Source organism: Haplochromis burtoni, unplaced genomic scaffold, assembly GCF_018398535.1.
Source record: "Haplochromis burtoni strain Fernald_Lab_line unplaced genomic scaffold, NCSU_Asbu1 Contig_3, whole genome shotgun sequence".
Lineage (NCBI taxonomy): Eukaryota > Metazoa > Chordata > Actinopteri > Cichliformes > Cichlidae > Haplochromis > Haplochromis burtoni.
In genome coordinates this window covers 1,547,401-1,563,004 of record NW_024582364.1, presented here as the reverse complement: position 1 = coordinate 1,563,004, position 15,604 = coordinate 1,547,401, and the positions used below count along the sequence as shown (strand labels likewise).

The following is a 15,604-nucleotide window of genomic DNA, read 5'->3' as shown; positions in this document are numbered from 1 at the left end:
AACAGTAAAGTAGGGGGTCGAGCGGGAGAGTGTGGTGTAACAGTAAAGTAGGGGGTCGAGCGGGAGAGTGTGGTGTAACAGTAAAGTAGGGGGTCTTACGCAGTAGAATGTCGCAGGACAAGTGGTCCTCGCTTCTTGTTAAAATGTTGGTGGCTTGATTTGTAAAGCTGTGCTCACACTGCCAAAATAGACTGACTACTAGACATTTGAAAGGACGTGGGCATTATAAAGCTACAGACTGAAGCCGACACTTGCTGCTGTGTGATGGACGCGATGAGGGACTGATCAAAGTTGAGGAGGCTTCAGTTTTTTAGCAGCATTGCTTTAATACTGTAAAGCTCAACAAAGCGCATTTATTCATGTTCGCAGACACACACGAGTCCAAATATGATGTTCATGAGTGCTAGAGCAGCATTTCAGTATAGCTAACCATGCCTGGCTGTATAGTAACTTTGCTGCTTGTAGTGTTAATCAGTTTAGGGTAACTCAGAGGACAGATTTGGGCTTTTTTTTTTTTTTTTTTACAACCATTCACAGGTGATTAAATTTCAGGTGAAGCCAAAAATTAATTAACAAATTTAATGCTGATTATAAAAATCAACTGTAAAACTAACAATAGGTTTGTCGATGCTCGCTTACAGTCAGGCCACACAAGTCAAGTGCTAATGGGTGATTTTGTTGTGTATAATTGGCTAAAAAATGTCACCACCTGGATTATGTAGTAATTAGATAATTACTACAGTGATTACTGTTTTGGCTGATAACAGGGTTTTAAGCTTAACTGATGCAGTGTGTAGCTTCGCATTTCATTCTCATTACATATTCTGTGGTTATGAAAAAGATGTTCCTATGTGTCAGAAGCATCAAATTATTGGTTTTCTTTAAGGAAAAAAACAACTAGAGAGATTATTGAAACTAAAGCTGGATTAAGAACTGTCCAACACGTTACTAAAACCAGGAAGGATAGTGGAGAAACATTACCTTCGAAGACGTTAAGAAACAAAACCTCATGAGTCGTCGTGATTGATTACTTAAATGTTTCTAGAAAAACAGTACAACTGGTGTTCATATTTAATAGCGAAAGTAAGAACATTTCCACATGCACAGTCCAAAGAGAACTCTGGGGATTGGGACTAAATTAATTATCGGTGACGCTAATTTGGAAAGCAAAAGGTCTTCAGTTTGCTAGGGAGCATAAAGATTGAACTCTGGATAAATGGAAAAAGGTCACGTGGTTCGATGAGTCCAGATTTATCCTCTTCCAGAATGAAGGTGCATCAGGATAGTCAGCTCCTGTCTGTAGGGCCGGTGTTTGATCAGAGGTTGTTTCGGTTGTTTAGGTATGTAGTTCAGCTACATGATGGGTGCAAAAAATTAGGTCAGCTGACTACCTGAAACATACTGAATGACCAGGTTTTCCTCCATCAGTGGACATTTCTTTCCCCCCTGATGACACTCAGATGTTTAAGATGACAGTGCCACGATTAACTGGGCTCAATAGCGAAAGGGCGGTCACACACACACGAGACCACAGAGCCAAGACTTTAAGCCATTTTGCTGCAGTGGTCTAACTCTCCCCTAATCAATTCAAATCACCAAGGGCTTGGTGAAAAATTCCTGCACTCTGAATGGGAATAAATGTAATATTGCATAAACTCATTGAAAAGAATCTATGGTGAATACATGCCAAAAAAGGAATGAGTGTTTTCCGCTTACAAACTTTCTTCACATTGATGGGAGAATGTCTTAAATCGGTGCTGCAGGCTTACTGGCACATTGTCAGCACATCGTGATATTATGGATACTAGACAGTAAAATTCTGTTTTCACTTTCTACTGAAATTTTTAAACAAAGTTTCAATCTGTTGCTGATAGAAGCAAATCTACCAAGTGTCATCACATGAACCAGCTTTGCAAAGGACTACATTGAGTCATGCCCTCAACGTTTTGTGTTCTTTACCATAAACGGGAGTGGCAGCTGAAATCAGTCAAAAACTCAAGTGCACAGACATAGTGTCAGGCTGGTGAACACAGTGGAACATAAAACAGGCAGCTATGGATGCACAAATAGAAACTGTTTCCGACCAAAAGTATGCAATAGGGTAAACATTGGACTCCATTGTGATGTTTTAGTCAGTGGTGTTTTGTGCTGGTGAAGATACTGGTGAAGGTCTCATCCAGAAATCAAAATACTTATTTGGGCTGCCAGGTTTGGTTAAGCCAATAGAAAATAAAACTTTCAACTTTTACCTGAAATGAAATATTTGAAGTGCGGGTTCAGGTCAGGAGATCGCCAGGCATCCCAAGTGTCTTTTAAAGGTTCCAGGTAGAACCAAGTGCAATTGGGATAGCCAAATTAACCCTTAATCATTAACCCTATTGCTGCCAGTTAATATTAGTGAAGGCTTTGTGAAACCCAGAAATGTTCAGGATTATGCGTGAATCATATAGAGCATAGGTGTCAAACTCTGGCCCGCGGGCCAAATTTGGCCCGCAGCCTAATTACATTTGGCCCGCGAAGCCAATACCAAATTACTATTAGAGCTGGCCTACTGGTATTATACAGCTAATATATATATTGTTTAGTATTAAGCTGTGCTTGTTCCATATTCAGTTTTTCAGCAAAACTTGTTTGAGTCAATAAGAAAAGATTCATTCTTATATCTAGATCTTCAATAAATATTAATGTTAGCCCGCGACTTTGTTCCAGTTTTGAATTTTGGCCCACTGTGTATTTAAGTTTGACACCCCTGATATAGAGTTTTCGTTTTCGAACCCTTCTCCACAGAGACACCTGCTGGCGTCTTTTGCTATTGTTACATTTTGGCTGTGCTGTGGCAGGCAGGAAGTGGGTCCAAATACAGGACTCAAACACGAAAAAGGTAAACTTAGAACGGCAGCTTTATTCGCTGGGAAAACTTCTCTATAAAAAAAAACTAAAAAAACCCAAAATGACCCAAAACCCTGAGTAAGAAACTAAGAACAAAAAACACCAGGAAAGTAGAAGTACAGAACAAAGCTAGAAACCAGAACCATGAAGAGACTTAAAGCACATAAGGAGGTATGACACAACAAAGGGCAAAGGAAAACACAGGGCTTAAATACAAAAGGGAGTAACGAGGGAATGGGAAACAGGAGGGAAACACAGCTGGGACTAATCAGACATAATGAGACAAGAGGAAGCAAAACTAGATGCACTGCACACAGGACAGGGACTATCAAAATAAAACAGGTGACAATCACAAAGACAGACGTGACACAGAGACATGACTGACTGGGGAGACAGAGGGAACATGGAGACAAGAGTGACTAGACGTGGAACACAGGAAAGGCAAAGTAACAGAAACCTAAATCCTAGGAACTACAAATAAACATGAGCAAAAAACATTAAAAAGACCCCAAACCTTGAATAACAATAATGAAGGAATATAAATTAACCAACAAACACAAAACACTGGGTCACAGACCCAGTACCCTGACAAAATGCCACTATGTTTGTTGTGATAACCACACAGGTTTTGTGGGAATGAACGTTGTCTTTGTAGGTATGCTAAACGTAGTCCTTGTGGAAGATGTGTCCTGTGCGGTGGATTGAAGTGTGAATGAATGAGTCATTGTGCTGACTGAAAATGAAGATCAATAAGAGAAAATCAAGTAAAATATATCTAATGTCTTCATTTGTCATATGTGCAGATTTTTATTCAAAATTTCATTTTCTGTTTTTCACTTCTCTCTTAGCAAATTAAGTCACATAACTGAGTTGTTGCAAGTCTACGCAGGAATGTTGTAGTTTTTGCTGAGATGAAAGTCATGGATATACCACAAATCCACTTGCTAATAAACTAGTGGATCATATGCCCTTGGAACAAATGATTAGTGAGGTATCTTTTGACCTCTACAGCAGGATCACCAGTTGCATTGTGGGTAAAATGAGCTTCTCTAACCCGGCTGTCAAAAAAATTCCCACAAACTGTCTCTTGCTGTGGTTTCTGCTAGTGATGATGATGGCTTTTAAGCTTTCTGGGAGTTTGCGGTATCATCAAGTTTGCTCTACACTCTGTCAGTCAAGCCTAGTAGCAGCAGGTAAGCTACCTGTCAAAACCGGGGTGAAAAAAACCTCACTGGTGATGTGACGTGAGTTTGGAGCAGTTTTTTGAAACATCTGCACTTTGTGAACTCGACACAGCATTGAAATGTCAGTACTGAGTGTCTCCTCACTAGTTGACATCAGAAGCTGCTGCTGGAGTACTTGTGGGGAAAAACGTCTAATTTTGTTTTTAATTCATTGCATCACTCTAAATTTTAATACAATAGTAATAATGTTTAATTTGAGGTATGTTGCTTTTATTGTGATAAGGACAGAGGAAGAAGAGGCAGAAAATAGAGGAGGGCAGTATCTGAAGGCAGGAATCTGCTGCATGGGATATATGCAGCCTAACTGCTGGTTAGCAGTGTTTGTTATATTTAAAATAGTAAAAATTAGTAAATGTAACACTATTCTGTTCTTTTAAAATAAATGAGTTTCTGTTACAATCATAGGTGTGTTTTTTTTTTTAGTTCAGAGTGTGTTCATGTTTAAAAAAACAACTTTTTAATATGACATAACAGCCATGATAGTTGCCTCTGACTACTCCGCTCCACTCAGGCTTTTGCTGCTATTTAACCAATTAACTGACACCACCTTATTCATTGGAGACGTGCCTTCTTTCTCTCTGTGAGCACTGTGATCAATGAGAAATCAGTCAATACCAATCAGCAGGAAGCAGGAGCCGAACTGGTTTTAAAGGGTTCAAGTGTGGGATGCTAACCGACTGATGTAGATACAGAGGTTAGCCATGTAGGAGTTAAGCTGGTTACAGATAACAGCTCATTTAACCCACAGGGTCCCACCTGCTGCTCTCACCGGGGGCCGTGCTCCAGATGGCCTGTGATTGGTTTCACACAGGCCGAAGTAAGAAGCACTAACAGGCCCTGTTTATACTCCCAGTGGGAGCTTGTCTGATGCTCATGGCGGATTTGTGTGCAACCATGTGGGTGCATGAAAATTTATTTGCCACCTTATAAAAGTCAGAGAGAATTGAGTTTCTGAGTGTAGTGATTAGCATGGAGACGCTACTTTTCTGGTCAAGATCTTTAGACTTTGACTGATATGAGTCATTTAATTTGGGAGATACTAATCTATTTGAATTTTATCTTCTATCTTCTGTGTCTAAATGCTTTATGTCTAAGATTCATACTCTGATGTACACAGCAACTCGGGGTTCAGTATTTTGCCCATGGACGCTTTGGTGTGCCGACTGGACTGGACACCCCTGATTCTTTTTGATTACATTAAATTGAAGCTGTCCACACCGCCCCCATTTTGTCAGTTTTTGCAGCACATTGTTTCTTTACACTCATGCTTTGTTCTTTTAGAGGTTTCTAGTGCAGGTGTTCAGCACATGCATGAACAAATATCAAGTCTCCATCGTCACTGAGCAGATCAGAAGCTTTTAGCAGTGGGGTTTCTCTCGCTGGTAACTGAGAGCATCATTGGCACCTCAGCTATGATTCACAGCACTGCTGCTTCCTTATCAAAGGACACTGAAGAATTGTAAAAGCCAAAAGAACAATTCATGTGTCACAATCAAGCACCAGCCTCCAGAGCTGAACAAAGTAGCAAATATGGAATTGGCAGAAACTGCAGTTCCTCCAGTTAAGTTGCTGAAAAGGATTTACCTTCCCAGTACATTCACCTGTGGCTGACACCAACAAAAAAAAACCAAATACAGACTCGACCCATTCATGTCACAGAGTGCAGAGTTGGACACGCTAGGCTTTTCGGCTAGCCAAGTAAAAACAAAAAGTTATGTGATGCTAGTACAAGGTATATTATTCAAGTGTCTCTCCCCCACAGTTAAGGCTAGAGTAGTAGATATTTAATCTTTATTATCCGCTCCACTCACAGTTGGAAACGGAGTCATGCATGCCACCTAAACCACTAGTGAGTGGAGTCAGGTGGAGCCCCCTGTAGTTTAAAATTGGTCAGCTCTCAGAGAATCCCTCCCCCTGTCTGTCTGTAAGGCCTCACTCTTTTGGAACATTTTCATAAAGCAGAATTATCTGAAAAAATATTACAATGATAAAACTAATAATAATAATAATAAAATAAAATAATAAACAAATAAACAAACAGCAACCCCCCCCCATAAAACCAGACGATGCCAATATGGTCACGAATCATCTTTTATACAGTCTGTGGTCATAGTCATTGGCTGGAGGTGACATTATCACACTGTTCTTTCTAAAAGGCAAAAATCACCCCAATGATCTTGAAATGCAGACTGAGAAAAACGTGCATGTCATTATTGCATGATTGTAGGACATGCTGAGATTGATGTGAAGTTGTGTCACAAAACCTGAATACGAAGTTTTTTAAATATTTTTCTTCATTGCACTTTCCAGACTGAACAGCGTTAATCTCATTCGATAGAAACAGATGGAAATGAATTTTCAAAACAATCTTACACCCTATATTTTATCAAAATGAAAGCTTTCATTATCTGGAGTTTCTCATTAAGGACAGAAATTGATTTACATGAACAGTTCCATTTTCACCCCAAATAATAGTTATCATCATAACTGCCCCCCCCACCCACCTACCCCTTGTTTTTCTAACATTTAGCATTCCACACTGCACCTATTTTTAATCTATCAACCCGACAGCATTTTTAACCAGTGGCAAAACATTTTCCACTCTGTTTATATCCACACAGCAGCTGTTACTGCTCGCCATCCAATGGGCCAGTTCCTCTGAGAATTTTGCAGCAGTACTTAAATGCAGTCCTGCCTGAATATGATACATAGCAGCATCATGTTTGATTTCCAGCAGGTTAGGTTTTTTTTTTGTTTTTTTTTAAATACAAAATAGAGTGAGATGGACATCTGACAGCATGGTTCTCTGCACGTCAGACTGAACCTATACAGCTGCTCTGCTTTCCCTCTGCACCTCCTGTTCATGCGAGCAGAAAGACAGTCTGGAGGAGTCGTGATGCCCATCTCAATGAGAGGAGGAGGAGTTGAGTGGGACACAAAAAGGGAGGTGGTGCATAGAGCAGTGGAGGAGAGATGTTGCAGGTTGTAGCATAGAGAAATCTACAAGAAGCCTACCAGCAGGTCTTGAGGAATCATGAGTCTCATCTTAATGAGACATGGTAGGAGGAGAGAGAAAAAACTCAAATCTTAATACTAATCTAATGTTGCTAGTCAAGCACATTTCCTGACATGCAGTTTTTCACTACTGAAAGCAAATCTGCTGTGTTATACAATGCTATTGTACATTTCAGTATAGATTTTCCAAGCATCTAGTTGTAATGCAATCTTGCTGCCTTGTCAGCAAGAATCAGGAAAACAGGGTGGCACCTTCATCATGTTACTGGCTTGACTTTGTAGAATATCTACCTCAGCGAAAGTTAGTCACCTTCAAGCAGTGATTTGAGACAAACCCCAGTTGTTCAGCATGAGCTTTTAACAAGCTTTTTATTAAAAATGACAGCCAGAAATGGCGTGCCAGTGGAAGGTCATCCTTTCAGTTTAGCGTTCAGTGCTGCTGTGGTCTTCTCAGTCAGGATCACTTCACCACTTGAGACTAGGCCCCTCTGGCTCTGGGAGACTTTCCTTGCTGCAGATACTGCTCTTCCTGCAAGGCAGGCATTTTTTCCTTTAAGTGCTGAAAAAGAAAATCTTACAGAAGTGCATAAGTGAATATGTAAAGCTAAAAATTCTAGATGCCATTTCAGCTGTGGAAGCCTTTCTACCTATGATTTAAGCTTGCAAATGCCAATTTCAGTGCGATCTGCCTTCTTGAAGTGTAAAAGCTCTGGAAAGTTTTGCCAAACTTGCATAAAGCTGCAGTTCTGTAAACTTAGGGCAGAATGCCAGGCAGTTTAAGTATTAGACTACAATCAAGATACTCACGCTGTCGATGACAGTACTGCTCACAAGAGTCCATGCTGGTTGGATAGCAAACAGCTGTGGTGCAGTGGATGAACACCTTTTTTAAAAAAAAAAAAAGTACATTTGGTCAAGAAAACAGTTTCTGTGAAGGGAACCCAATTTAAATAAGCTCTGCTGTACCCTGTCTTGCTGTGGAAAGTAGTGTTTTGGATCCATAAATTTAAACATCTTTATGACAAAACGTTTGTGGTGCGTCGGGTACTGAAGCCCAGAGGAGCTGTCCACATGAACCACTGTGGTCAGGAATTTGTCATCATGGTATGGACACCTGCAGCCAAGAAGAATCCACCTTAGCACAAAATACAAAAACTGTACAAAGTTGTAGCAGATTGCTTTTATATACCCATTAAACAGAAGGTCCCACTGTGGCAGGCTGTCAGGATTTGGATTGAAAGTGGCCCAGCAGTGCTCCAAGTTCAGAATGATATTTGGGTCGGACCTTGCCAAGATGCGCACCTCAACATAGACGGGTTCCCGTAACACTTTGCTGATTGGGTAGTCTGACGGGGCATAGAAGGAGCTGTACGCTGCCACTTCTGCAAGTAGAGTAATAGTTTTAGTGCATACAAGTTCATTTCTGTACTGCTTCTTAGGGGTCGTGTCACTCACCCTCCACACATCCTTTTGTGCGGCACTGTCCACTTCCCAGTCTGAGCTCCACTCTGAGAGGTCCTGCAGCAGCAACCGGTACGGGAGGAGGAACAGGGCTCACCTCCAGGATGAGAGCCTCTGTGGCTGTGCCGGAGTACCGACACTGGAACAGTAGCCTGTCGGCAGAGCACAACTTTGTGCTATTTAAGCAGTCAAAGGCCTACTTAAGTTTCAGTCCCTTTAAGAGTTAACTCATAGAATGAATGGAAATCAACTACAGCCCAATTGCTTTGTAGTGTGGCACGATAACAGAGGCACTGGTTCTAGATATTAGTCCAATAGGATCGACAGGTTCTCTCTTTCAAGTCCAACATGTACCCACTGAACTGCTTAAGCTTTTTGGAAATTATACCTTAAACATACACTACCAGAAGTATGAACCTTTTAGGGATGGCCGTCATTTTATTTACAGCACATTTAAACAATTTGACTGGCAGTGCTTTAGAAACAGTACATTTACATCGCAGCTGCCAAAGGAGAAAAAAAGTTTACAATACATGAAGCTAAAGGGGGTTTTATATAGAGTTGACTCAAATAAAAATAAATAATCAGTGCTTTTGTGTTCAGAATTTGCCAATTAATGACTCAATTCCCATTTGACAGACTCACTCAAAATGGCTGTCCCTGGTGATTGAGCCTTTTAGGCCAACTCCTACTTCATATGAAGACGACATGTGGTTTTCATAAACAACAAAACCATCCTCCTCCTGTGGGAAGACGGGAAAAAAATGACTATGTTCAAATGATGAATCCGATCAGATTGTATTTTCATATTAAAACTGTCTAGATAACCCTCCACCTACCGTAACTGTGGTGCCACATGCTGTCACAGGGAACTGAAAGATGGCAAAGGCACAGGTGCTGTCGACAGAGGTACAGAAGACATCGTCAGTCTCCAGCAGGTCGATTGAGTCCAGCTCTATAGGTGGCAGGGTGGCATCTCTAGCCACAACCACCACAAACTGGCCATCCCTGGTACACTGCACAGTCACTGGGAGACAAGACAATAGATGGGTGAAGGTCTGCTCAGTTTCACATGTCCACCAACAGGAAAAGAAACCTCACCGAAGCATAAATACCTGTTTTCCCATAGTAGCACCGTAGCCCATCAAAGCAGCAGTTCATTTTTTCACATTGTTCAGGGGTCAAATCTGGAGTCCCACACCGGAGCTTCTGAGCCTCCTCTACCAGGCATTTATCAAGAGGAGCTGCAGTTGGAGGGACATTTGACTGTTGTTGAAACCACTGAAAAGAATGAGAAGTTTGAGGTTTCTGCAGAGGAATCTTCCAGGAATGCTGCGCAGTAACACAACAAACAACCACAACACTAAACAGCAGCTTGAAAAACTTCATTTTGGTGTCAATAACTAACTACACACTGGCCAAATCTACAACAACCACATCTATGGCTGGGATGCAGTCTTTATACGTGATTGATTGTGTGTAGTTCGCTATGAACACCGCCTCTCATTGTTAGTAGTCAATTGTGTGCCAGCCCTGCAGAGTTAATCAGCTGGGAGCTGACAGGTGGAGCTTATTGTCTGCTCATCTGTCTGAAAAGAAGTCATTACACGACTGCTGAGTCAAAGCTGAGTGATTTTTTTTTATTTATTTCTAAAGGAGAATTAAAGAGGAAAGCTGTGAATGGAGTTTCTATTTGCAGTCAGTGAATTTTCCACAGCTGGGTCTGTTTACTCAGAGCTTGAACCTTTGCATGTTTACGCTGAATGTATTATTGTGACCCAACACAGTATTAATTTTTAAAGTGGAAAACATGCTGTATCACACTGACATTTTCTACACTGCCTTCCTCTGTTACTACCAGTGTAAAAACTTTTTCCTTTCCATCTATTCAGATGTATGGGCGGTACACCCAGGAGCTGGGTGTGTTTGCCAAGGAGGAGGCGGCGCGCCTACGTGATGGAGGGGTGCGGGATGGCGGTGGCATGAGGAGGAACGCCAGCGTTCGTAGTCGTGCTGATCTTCTGGAATATGAGAAGGACCCTTGTGCAAAGTGCCAGTGTAAGTGACGATCTCTCTTTTAACCCCTATCCCGCATATTGATTCATAAACCACGTACAGACAAATTTCTACAAAATGTTCCAGTTTTTCTATTTTCACCTATTCAGTTTATCTAAATGATATTTATGTATCACTAGTTCACAACAGTCACTTCAAGTCACAAAGACACTGCAGTACAAGCTACTGTTGTACAGTACTGTGCAAAAGTCTTGAGGCAGTCCTCATTTCTTTGTATTTTGTTGGGAAAATGGGAAAAAGGTGCAGCAATTTATTAAAACGTGCAAACGTGCCTGGAAATACAGTATATCATGCAAAAACAGAGTTTGTATACTTCTAACAAGCTTGAAAGTCAATATTTGGTATGACCATATTTATTCTTCAACAAAGCCTGAACTCTCTTAGGCAAGCTTTCTTAGAATTTCTTCAAGTAGTCTTCAGGAATAGTTCTCCAGGCTTCTTGAAGGACATTCGGAGCTCTTCTTTGGATGTTTGCTGCCTTTTGTTCCCTTCTCTGTCACAATAATCCCGCACTGCTGCCTGAAGATACAATGGTGCTTTTTAAGTTGTCTGCTACGTGTAGATACAACACTTGTTCGTCCCTTGAGTTTGGTGCCTTTTTATCCTTAAATGATTCATAGGTCAGTGTTGAGTGGCTTAACAAAACAAAACAAAAAAATTCCTCTGAAAATGGTCAGCTACAAGAACTGGAATGAACTAAACCGCCAATGTCAATATAAGAAGTTTGAAAGACCTTCAGAAAGCCTGGATTTAAAAAATCATAGAAACACATCGGTATGGTGTAGTGTGGGTAATGTTTTTAAAACTGACAATGATTTAGACTTCAGAGTTTGGACAAACACTGTCAGCTCATGATCTGCTACAACAATACTTTGTGATTAAGAATAAAACCGTCCTTCTCTCCTGCTGGACTCTGCAGAACTCTTTGTAAGGCTGAATGTTTGATACTCCCTCTTCAGACTCAGGCTTGCAAGGAGAAACTGTGCAGGTAGTGCCTGAAGGTCAGACCAATGTAGTGATTAACTATAGTGAATTGTGTGTGTGCGCACCCCTAAAACTGTGATTTCAGCTCTCCACTGAGCGTTAAAGTCGTGTGAAAGCGACGAGTTCTTGAAGTACAGCACAGCAGCTACAAAAGATGGAGAAAAAAGGTCCTACATATTTATGGTTTCCTGATAGTATTCCCGATGGTGTCGGACTTTTACGTCCGATAAAAGTTCCTCAGTTTAACAGTCCCAGCCTGGCAGTGATCAGGACAAAAACTCAGAACTGAGGCTGATAAACGTCTTAGAGAGTAACACCCCCACATAACCAACAAAAACATCATTTGCATTAAAAAACTAGACTTTCCTTACAGAATAGATCATTTACATGTCACAGTAAGATTTTCTAAAAGACTCATTTTGAGTGTTTTTCTGCTCACACCATGCTACCTGCATGCGACTTGTATGCTTTATAAATGAAGCCCAAAGAGAAGAATTAAATGTGTCTGATCTGAGCAACGACCTCCAGACACCAAGGACTGTCTCAATGTCAAAGGCAGGGACAGCGTCCTCTGCTGGCAGCCAGTGGCCCACATTGTGTTTGTCAGTGTGTGAGTGTATCCGATTGCTTCACTTTGTGTTTAGGTTTGTTTATGTGAGCAAAACGCTGATCTGAGCTGTCAGGTTATTTTATGTCTAGTCTTCCCAGATGACTGCAGATAAAGGAGTGGCACCAGCAGAGAGCTCCACTTGAGACCGATGTACTCTACAGTAATGGAGTGTTATGTGTATTTCTGTGTGTATGTGTGCATCTTCCAAATGTGTTTTGAATGACTGTGATATTGCTTTTCAGAAAGTCACACTGTATTTGTCATTTTTCAAAGCTTACAGCTCTACAAATGAACTCATCGTATCTTAATCAATCCAGGCGAAACCTTACAGATAAATACGTATCTTAAAGCTGGAGTGTCTGTCGAGCGAGGAAATGTTTTAGTGTCTACTTCAAGTTGAGTCGACCTTCTTTCCAGAGCCTTGTACTACAAAGTGAGTTTAACACAGCCAGGGGATCTTTTTGTTATCTGAATTCACTTACCCTAACACAGGCATTTGGGATAGGCAGCAACACAAGGGTAACAATCTCACTGAGCTAACCCAGGGTTTCCCTGCATATTCACGTGAAAGAGGTGGTGTTGGCAGCATCTGACCATTCACAAGAATGGCTGAAGAACTTAAACTATACTATGGGAAAAATATGACGAGGTTAAACACAGCAACACAGCTCCTGCAGACAAATCAGCAGTGTGAGTTTGCGTGAGAGGAAAAGCACTTTAGAGTAATATTGTATTAAGAGTGTCTGCTTTAAGTGCTTTGGTCAGTAAGGTTGGAAAAGAGCTGCTATATTAATAAAGTGTAGCCTATTTATAGCCAGGAAAGAAAGCCAGTAAAAAAGCATAGTGTGTGAGTTAACAGACCTATCAATAACACGGTTCTGTCGTTAAGATAAGGGAGAGTGGGAGACTCTGATAGATTATAACGAGTATTTGATTAAATTGATGTTTAAAAGATAGTTTTTGTTTTTGTTCTTTTAGCAGCAGCCTCAGTGGTGTTTAACAGCCTGACAGTAAAGAACAAATACAAAAACTGAACTCAAACTTAGGCTTAGTTTACGTGCAAGTCGAAGATGAGGTCAGCCAGAACATGTTATATTATGATGTCGATATACAGTGGGGCAAAAAAGTATTTAGTCAGCCACCGATTGTGCAAGTTCCCCCACTTAAAATGATGACAGAGGTCAGTAATTTGCACCAGAGATACACTTCAACTGTGAGAGACAGAATGTGAAAAAAAAATCCATGAATCCACATGGTAGGATTTGTAAAGAATTTATTCGTAAATTAGGGTGGAAAATAAGTATTTGGTCAATAACAAAAATACAACTCAATACTTTGCTGACACCATCAGCACTTGCAGCTGTAGGAGAACTTTAATAAAACTGTCTGTGCCCACTCTCTACAGTTTGTGTCAAAATTGTTTTTTTCTGCTTAGACTCCAAATTTGGTAAAGTGTGAACATGCAAACAAGGGCCATGTTTTTAAATTCACTTCAACTTGCACTCATATTTGTCAAAGCAGATGTTTTGACACTTTGCGGATCTGGAGCATTCAGATGTGTGTCTAACAAGATGTCACAGAGAGACGGCACGGCTTTTGGAAGTATTGAGAAATGGTTCTCTTAAGTGTTCCTGTGAGTGGCTCAAAGATTACGGCCATTAAAATCTGTTTTTCAGACCTTTTTCTCGTGTATAGAGGTTCCTCCCAATTCTCTGAATCTTTTCATGATACTGGCACTGCGGTGCAGTGGTCTTAACTCACAACAAGAACTATCCTGTGTGGACTGCATGTTCTCCTTGTGTCTGCATAGGTTTATTACTGGTGCTCTGCCTTCCTCCCACCATCCAAAACATAGATGATGGGTTAATTAGTGATTCTAAACTGGCCATAGATGTGAGGTGGATAGAGGCCTGAATGAATGCATGGTTAAATGTGATCATAGTGTAAAAGAGCTGTAAATGTTAGCCAGTGTCAGTCCACTGTGTACAGAAGATGAAACTCCTTATCAGTATAGCAAACTGTTTAGAGTGGCCAGATCCTCCTTATCTTTACCCATGAAATAAGTAACAATAAGGACTTAATAAGGCAACATGATTGATTATTCCCAGTTTTTGTTGCTTAACCTAATTTCTTTCAAGATATTCCCCACAACACAAGCTTTAGCATCACATACCTTTTCAGTCTTTTGTCTTTATTTTACACTTTTTTTTGGAAACAGGATTATAAATACTTAAAAGTTCCACTTGCAGTTTACCCGATTGTTTTTCAGAGGGGACACAGATTTATTGAACTCTATTAGTAACTGGGGAAAAAAGTTATGTAAGACAAATAACAGAAAATAAAGTGTTAAAATAAATAATCACTCTCAGGGATGACTCTCGACAAGGCAATAGGAGGGAAAGGCAGTGTTTGTTTTTACTCGTGCTTGCGTAAGTGAGCCAGCGTGGCGGCTTTCCAGTATCCATCTCTGCCTCTTTGCCCTTGTGACTAGTGATCTGATTAAAGAGCAATAGATTGCACTATAGGTGAAAGCTGCACTATATCAGCACAGCATTGCTTGCTGGCTGTAATGGAAGCCATTTAAAACAATCAGTCAGATCAGCAGCCAGCCAGAGTGATTTGTGTGTTCACTGTCTGCCGTGTGTGCTCATAGATCAAGAGGTGTTCGTATTTTTAGACTCATCTTTGGAGAGGCGCTCAGGCTGGCCAGGCACCGCTGCTTTCATTCTTAGGTAATGTGTGCTGAGAGAGCCTTCAGATTTGGTGGAAGTGGGAGTTTTAGTGCTTTCCTCTCATGCATCTGTGTGGGAACATCATATCTGTGGGTGATGGACTAGTGTGTGCCTCGGTTCGTATCAGTAGTTGGAGGTTTTTGAACAAGGCAACCTACACATGCAACTAAAGACTGTGCTGCTGAGCTACAAAACATGTACTCCCCTCACTGATTATTTTTGCCTCACAGAGTGAAATGTTGGTGCATTTTTGTAGCAGGTATTAATCAGACCTGGGACTGCAGGTTATTCCAAGGTTCAGCCTCAGTGAATAATATCACAGCTAGTGTTTCACTGTACATTCGAGGACTGTAAATCTTTGAAAAGGGCTGTAGGTGAATGATCTCCTGCATTTTCAACATTATTAATGATTAGGGTGATGCAATGCAGGACTCGCAGAGGTGGAGAAAGTGTCTGGCGTTGGATGTGATTTTTAGTGCGGGATCAGGAGAAGACATCTGTGAACGCCACTGAGCCTGCGGATGTGAGTGTGAGCCAAGATGCACATGGAAGTATGTGGTGGTGCAGGTGCCAGACTCTGTGTGTGTGTGTGT

At 41.0% G+C, this 15,604-nt stretch overlaps 2 protein-coding genes across 7 annotated transcripts in view; one reads left to right on the top strand and one right to left on the bottom strand.

The window, feature by feature from the left end:
- Positions 1-15,604, top strand: part of clcn2a (chloride channel, voltage-sensitive 2a) — a 62,371-nt gene that overhangs the window by 13,322 nt on the left and 33,445 nt on the right. For 4 of the 6 annotated variants that reach the window (XM_005912771.3, XM_005912772.3, XM_005912769.3 and 1 more), the window contains exon 2: positions 10,502-10,667. In XM_005912771.3, coding sequence (XP_005912833.1) covers positions 10,502-10,667 — 166 coding nt within the window. Of the gene's footprint in view, positions 1-10,499; positions 10,668-13,556; positions 15,535-15,604 lie in introns of those variants that run through there. The other 2 variants (XM_042219113.1, XM_042219116.1) reach the window with 2 other exon arrangements.
- Positions 7,487-10,059, bottom strand: LOC102290947 (zona pellucida sperm-binding protein 4). The gene is made up of 8 exons (XM_005912773.3): positions 9,725-10,059; positions 9,449-9,636; positions 9,255-9,352; positions 8,604-8,761; positions 8,338-8,530; positions 8,115-8,262; positions 7,956-8,031; positions 7,487-7,677 (listed from the first exon to the last, which is right to left on the bottom strand). Exons 1-8 carry the CDS (start codon positions 9,996-9,998, stop codon positions 7,559-7,561), a joined length of 1,254 nt encoding a protein of 417 aa, XP_005912835.1. The 5' UTR covers positions 9,999-10,059; the 3' UTR covers positions 7,487-7,558.

Coding starts and splice junctions, on each gene's coding strand:
- LOC102290947 (XM_005912773.3), bottom strand. CDS start 9,998: ATGAAGTTTTTCAAGCTGCTGTTTAGTGTTGTGGTTGTTTGTTGTGTT. Junction 9,637..9,724: donor GTGCTACTATGGGAAAACAG/GTATTTATGCTT, acceptor CTTGTCTCCCAG/TGACTGTGCAGTGTACCAGG. Junction 8,032..8,114: donor ACTTTCCACAGCAAGACAGG/GTACAGCAGAGC, acceptor TTTTTAAAAAAG/GTGTTCATCCACTGCACCAC.